General features: G+C 41.5%; 1 protein-coding gene and 1 pseudogene across 1 annotated transcript; one reads left to right on the top strand and one right to left on the bottom strand.

Annotated features, from left to right (window-relative positions):
- LOC102176443 (olfactory receptor 52B4-like) lies at positions 1-944 on the bottom strand. Its single transcript, XM_013969686.2, is given in 2 exon segments — positions 1-125; positions 128-944. Coding segments are annotated over 2 exon segments (942 nt in total).
- LOC102176711 lies at positions 1,079-6,950 on the top strand (annotated as a pseudogene).

Below are 7,096 nucleotides of genomic sequence, written 5' to 3'. Positions count from 1 at the left end.
TCATATCTTTTTTTGACACAAAACCTGAGATACCTGGTCCCGGATCTGTTTAGTTTTGATCCCATAAATGATGGGATTCAGCATAGTAGGAGCCAGAATGCAAACACTGGCCAGTAAGATATGACATGGGGTAAGATATGATGTGCAAAGCGAGGAGTGAAAGCTGAGAAGATCCCACGTCCATAAAAGAGTATGATGACACAGACATGAGAGCCACATGTATTGAGAGTCTTGTGGCGAGCATCTCGAGAAGGGATGCGGAAGACAGCACTGAGAATAAGCATATATGACACAAATATTAGCACAACATCTAAGGTCACTGTTGACAATAGGACAAAAAATCCATACCAGAAGTTTACTTGTATGTCATCACAGGAAAATTTGGCCACGGCGATGTGCTCACAAACAGTGGTTGGAAAAATGTTACTTTTACAAAAAGTTAGCCTTTTCAGAAGAAATATTATTGGGGAAATTGTACCATAACTTCTCAAAAAGATAGTCACACCGATTTTCCCTATCAGTGTATGCGTAAGAATAGTGGTGTATCTCAGTGGGTAGAATATGGCTATGTAGTGGTTAAATGCCATCACCAGCAAGATCCCTGACTCAGAGATGAAGGTGGAATGGATGAAGAAGAGTTGAGTGATGCAGCAATCCAGGGAGATCTCCCTCGCATTGAACCAGAAGATGGCCAAAGCCTGAGGGACTGTGCACGTGGAGAGGACAAGGTCTGCTCCGGACAGCATGCAGAGGAAGAGGTCCATGGGTTCATGCAGGCTGCGCTTGGTGAGGATAATGAAGACGAGCAGGCTGTTCCCAAGCAGGGCGATGACATAGGAAATGAAGAAGGGGATAGAGATCCACACATGCTGGTCCTCAAGGCCAGGGATGCCCATAAGGTAGAAGACTGTGTGGCTAACACTAGTATGGTTAAAGACAGTCATACCTGGAGCAGATGACTGGGACCTCATCCCCTGTTAACAGACACAATCAAAATTTCAGACTGTACTCAGAGTTCACGGCATCTGTCTGATTCTTTTCCACAGTGAGTGAGCCAGGAACAATATAGGATGGGAAGATGAACAAGATATTATCTGTAAAAGGAGGTAATCATCTCACAGAGAAAATGAATGTTTATATAGTTAAAGAAAATTATATGGTAAAGAAATCCAGAGAGATGATATGGGATGGGAGGTGGGAGGGGGGTTCAGGATTGGGAACTCAGGTACACCCGTGGCTGATTCGTGTCAATGTATGGCCAAACCAATACATTATTGTAAAGCAAAATAAAGTAAAAATAAAAATTAAAAAAAATTTAAAAAATAAAAAGAAAGATAATAGTAGTATCAAGAAAAAAAACTATGGGAACCAGATGGAATGAATAATTCAGTCTATTTGGCTATGGGATGTTCTTCATTGGATGCAGGTCAATCAGGTGGGGAATGACATGAAGTCTTTTGGGAGTTTAAGGATAAACTTCTGTCATAGAAATATTTAATGCATTTAAATATTTTTAAAAGCATTAAATATTTTAAACAGTTTGCCACCCTGTATGATTGTGACCTGTATGATTGTGTGATCACATGTATATGCAATGGTAAAAAGATAGAAGCAAAAGTATTTTGGCTGTGATTACAAGTTAAGGAGCTTGGATGCTATCCTGGGAAGAGTTAATTATTATGAGTTTTTTAATTGGAGAAAATTAGATATCACTCTCTTACTTAACACCAGACGAAAGTCTTAATATTTTCAAATGTCTGCTTTTGTTCCCCTAAACAGTTTAGTCTTGATGCTGTAATTTTCTTCCCTTCCCCAAGGTTTATACCGTATCAGTAAATAACTTACTTACGTGCTTCAAATGCAGTCTTCATAGAATACAATGTGATGAATCAAGGAGGACTCTGAGAGTTGGGCATCAGGGAGCAGAGATTTTTATGCATTTGCCTGGAGACTCCGGGGAAGGCTGTTGCCCCAAGGAACCCAGATTTAGAGCTGCATTTCTAACAACACCCTTTCCATTGTTTCCACATGAGTAAAGTTATTATGGTTCTCTGTATCTGTCAAAACCAACCCCTTCTCCTCAGCTTTTCACCCTTGAATTGGGTGTGTACATACATTATTTTCAATAAATGAGATGTTTATGTCATTATGAAATGGAGCAGGATCATATGGTCCTTGCCCCCTCCCATGTCCTCTGCCTGCCTTTTGCCTGAGGGAAACCTTGATCAAAGAATAAATTTAATCAAAGAAATGCTAAAACAAAGGAAAACTGTCTAAGGAGACTAATAATAATGTAGTCATCAAGCACAGTCAAGGACCTTCTGTTCTTTCTCCAAGGGCTGTAGATAATCTGAGCCATATCCTGTGAGCTGTCTTCAGTTCAGTTCAGTTCAGTCACTCAGTCGTGTCCGACTCTGCGAACCCATGAATCACAGCACGCCAGGCCTCCCTGTCCATCAGCATCTCCCGGAGTCCACTCAGATTCACGTCCATCGAGTCCATGACACCATCCAGCCATCTCATCCTCTGTCGTCCCCTTCTCCTCCTGCCCCCAGTCCCTCCCAGCATCAGAGTCTTTTCCAATGAGTCAACTCTCTACATGAGGTGGCCAAAGTACTGGAGTTTCAGCTTTAGCATCATTCTTTCCAAAGAAATCTCAGGGTTGATCTCCTTCAGAAAGGACTGGTTGGATCTCCTTGCAGTCCAAGGGACTCTCAAGAGTCTTCTCCAACACCACAGTTCAAAAGCATCAATTCTTAGGTGCTCAGCCTTCTTCACAGTCCAACTCTCACATCCATACATGACCACAGGAAAAACCATAGCCTTGACTAGACGGACCTTAGTCGGCAAAGTAATGTCTCTGCTTTTGAATATACTGTCTAGGTTGGTCATAATTTTTCTTCCAAGGAGTAAGCGTCTTTTAATTTCATGGCTGCAGTCACCATCTGCAGTGATTTTCGAGCCCCAAAAAATAAAGTCTGACACTGTTTCCACTGTTTCCCCATCTATCTCCCATGAAGTGATAGGACCAGATGCCATGATCTTCGTTTTCTGAATGTTGAGCTTTAAGCCAACTTTTTCACTCTCCTCTTTCACTTTCATCAAGAGGCTTTTGAGTGCCTCTTCACTTTCTGCCATAAGGGTGGTGTCATCTGCATATCTGAGGTTATTGATATTTCTCCCGACAATCTTGATTCCAGCTTGTGTTTCTTCTAGTCCAGCGTTTTTCATGATGTACTCTGCATATAAGTTAAATAAGCAGGGTGACAATATTATAGATACTAAAACCCAAGGTGGAGCAATTACCTACATAAATGAGCAGACTGTACCCAGGACATGAGATTCCACAATTCTGAGAACTGACCACAAAGAAATTGGAACAAATGGACCCTGGAACTGAAGATTAACTGTACCTAAAACATTCAAGGGCGGCTTCCCTGGTGGCCCAGAGGTTAAAACATCTGCCTGGAATGTGGGAGACCTGGGTTCGATCCCTGGATAAGGAAGACCCCCTAGAGAAGGAAATGGTAACCCACTCCAGTACTCTTGCCTGGAGAATCCCATGGAGGGAGGAGCCTGATAGGCTACAGTCCATGGGGTCGCAAAGAGTCGGACACGACTGAACGACTTCACACCTTCACACACTAAAAACATTCAAGATGATCCTGGTCAGACCATTGTGACTATGCTGTTTTTGCATGGAGCACCACACCCCCACACCCCCATCCCCTGTGCCTGCCTGTCTATATGTTCTCTCAGCCCTTGTTTGTCAGTGTGGGGAGTTGGCCTTTGGACAGATATCTGCCACCCCTCTTCCCCAGTTGCAGGCATCTGAAATAAAGCAACTTTCCTTTCCATCAACCTGGCCTGTTTACTGGCTTTTGAGCAGCGAGCAGCCAGACCCCACACACCATACACTCCTTTTGGTAACAATTAACTCTAACTATTCCTGTTTCTATTTTAATGAGAATTACTAAATATTAATCCTAACTTAATCATCACAAAAAGACTATCAAATATTCAGATTATTTTAAGTTCACTTATTCCTAAGAGTTTTTCTTTGTAATTTTGACAAAATTAATATAAAACATGTACCTTACTTTCATGTCATTTACTATTCTAGAAACTGAAATAATGAATTTCAATTGTTAATGTGAGATAATTTAATGGCCTTATTAAAATTTTCATGTCTTTTACGTACTTAGTGAGTGAGTAAGTGAAGTTGCTCAGTCGTGTCCAACTCTTTGTAGCCCACCAGGCTCCTCCGTCCATGGGATTCTCCAGGCAAGAATACTGGAGTGGGTTGCCATTTCCTTCTCCAGGGGATCTTCCCGACCCAGGGATCAAACCCAGGTCTCCTACATTGCAGGCAGACGCTTTAACCTCTGAGCCACCAGGGAAGCCCTTTATGTCCTTAAGTGTTAGGCTATAATGAAGAAATAATCTTCACCCTCCTCTTTTTTGGTTGCCTTCAAATCTATAATGAAGACTCAGTTACCGCATTTTCCTGTATCTTTTTTTTCTGGTAATATATCTCAACCTTCAAAATATTCTCTGTTTTATCTTTATTAATTATCCCAAGTAAGTAGTTACGTTTATATTTGTAACGAAGAGACTACTGTGTATGTGCATCTATAGGATTATAAATTCGTAGATTTCAATTTAACATGGTGGATTGAGCTTATACAGGAAGACTCCATGCCTACTTAACTTACAGAAATAGTTGATAAAATATAAGTATTTATGAAGTGTTTTTTAGATATTATTAAAACACATAAAAGCTACATTAATTGTTTTTGTTTTTCAGTTGCTCAATCTTGTGTGATTCTGCAATCCCATGGATTGCAGCACGCCAGGCTTTCCTGTCCTTCACTATCTCCCGGAATTTGCTCAAACTCATGTTCTTTGAGTTGATGACACCATCCAACCATCTTGTCCTCTGTTGCCCCCTTCTCCTGCCCTCAGTCTTTCCCAGCATCACAGTGTGTTGGATCTTCACATCAGGTGGCCAAAGTATTGAAGCTTCAGCTTCAGCACCAGTCCTTCCTGTGAATATTCAGAGTTGATTTCCTTCAGGATTGACTGCTTTGACCTCCTGCTGTCCAAGGGACTCTCTAGAGTCTTCTCCAGCACCACAGTTTGAAAGCATCAGTCCTTCGGTGATCAGCCTTATTTATGGTCAAAATTATTAAAACACATAAAAGCTACATTAATAAATTATAAATGCCAGTAAAACTTTCATTTAGATTCAGCCACTATTAGTATTTGGCCACATTTTCCTACCTCTTTGCCTCCTCCCCATGTCTCCGCCCCATCCGCTCCTGGCCCTGTCTCTCTCATTCATAGTCCAATTTTTTTGTTGTGCCATTTAGCAAAATATTCAGTGTCGTGACTCTATATTTAGCTGTAACTTCTTAAGGATAATCTCTTACATATATAGCAGTGCAATGACCAAATCACAATATTTCACAATATTTATAGTATTGATACTACACTATAATCCAAAATATAGAACATAGTCAAAATTCACCAACTGTCCACAAATTCTTCTTCAGAGTGATTATTATTTTTTATCAGATTTACATATCATATCAAATTATCACATATTTACTTTCCTTCCTGCAGAAGGAGAGTCCAGTCAAGTGACATCCCAGGGACTGTCTTGGAGAATCATCATGAATTCAAGAAAATCAAATGGAGGATGTGTAATGTTGTAACTCCTGCAAACACTATCAGGAGGGATGTTTTCTAGGAATCACTTTTTACACTGGTGAATCATTTTATTACTTACGGGTAAAACTATCTGTATCCTGTCATGATCGACAGTTACAGTTCTAGAGTATCAATTATAAGAAAGAAATAGAAAACAACACTTGTAATTTTATGTATAATTGAATTAAGTGTAAGCTTGGACATTTCAAACATGTTTTTCACACGCATGTTCTCAGGTCATTGGAGGGGACTGGTGACAAGCTTGGGAGTAGTCTATGTATTTTGCCTAATATCAATAGTAGCCCCACCCACAATTGAACCCAAGGGCCAAGTGGAGATTTCAAAACACACCCATAGGGTAGCCACACCCTTTTGGAAAATTAGATTTTTAGGTGACAATCACCAGATTGTTCTGATGCCTGGACTGATCCTCTGGTCAGTCCAATTACTGACCAATTGTTCAAATCCAATTACTCAAGAGTTAACCCAATTATCAATCAAAAATTCCCCTCCCACATGGGATAGGTGACAATCTGTTCTTTGACACTAGATTAGTCTGAAGAACTTGAACTAGGCTGACTTCTCCCTGACTTCTGCCCTTAAGAGACTGTAAGCCCACACCCATCAGCCTGGAGTTCAAAGTGGCCATCATAATATCATCCTCCACACTCAGGGTGGCTGTGGTCTGTAAGAGCAACATGAACAGGAACATGGAAGCCCACAGCATCCTCAAGAAGAAAGGATGCAAGGTCAGGTCTTTTGGAGTGGGATCCTGTGTGACTCTGCCAGGACTGGCACCCAACCTCCCTGTTGTATAGGATTTCTCCACCACATATGAGCAGATGCACAAGGACCTTCTCTGCAAAAACAGAATGCACTACAGGAACAATGGGTTGTTACAGATCTTGGGAAGAAATGAGAGAATCCAACCTGGCCCTGAACGATTTCAAGAGCGCATAGATCCCTTTGATGTCATCTTCACCTGTGCTGAGAGAGTGTATAAAGTGGTGGTGAAAGATCTGTGTGCTAGAGAACAGAAGACCTGGCAGCCTGTGCATGTGATCAACGTGGAAATAGAGGACACCCTGGAGGCAGCCGCACTTGGAGCTCTGATCATCTGTGAGCTCTGCCAGGGTCTCCAGCAGGAAGACAATATGCAAAGCAGTCTGCCTAAGCTGCTCCAGGCAGCGAAGAAGAAAACAGGCAAGAGCTTTCTGCACACTATCTGCTTCTACTGAGGATCTTGGCTGGATTCAGTTCCTTTGTTGGTAAGAACTTGTGCCTGGACTTTTGGGCTAGCTAGTATTTTCTGTGAGAAGAGTCTTCAAAGCCCTTTTAACTCAAAACCATCGCCATAATTTTTTTTCAGGGATACCCCACCCAG

Source organism: Capra hircus, chromosome 15 (genome assembly GCF_001704415.2).
Source record: "Capra hircus breed San Clemente chromosome 15, ASM170441v1, whole genome shotgun sequence".
Lineage (NCBI taxonomy): Eukaryota > Metazoa > Chordata > Mammalia > Artiodactyla > Bovidae > Capra > Capra hircus.
The sequence above is the reverse complement of the archived record's forward strand: the minus strand, read 5'-3'. Positions and strand labels throughout refer to the sequence as shown.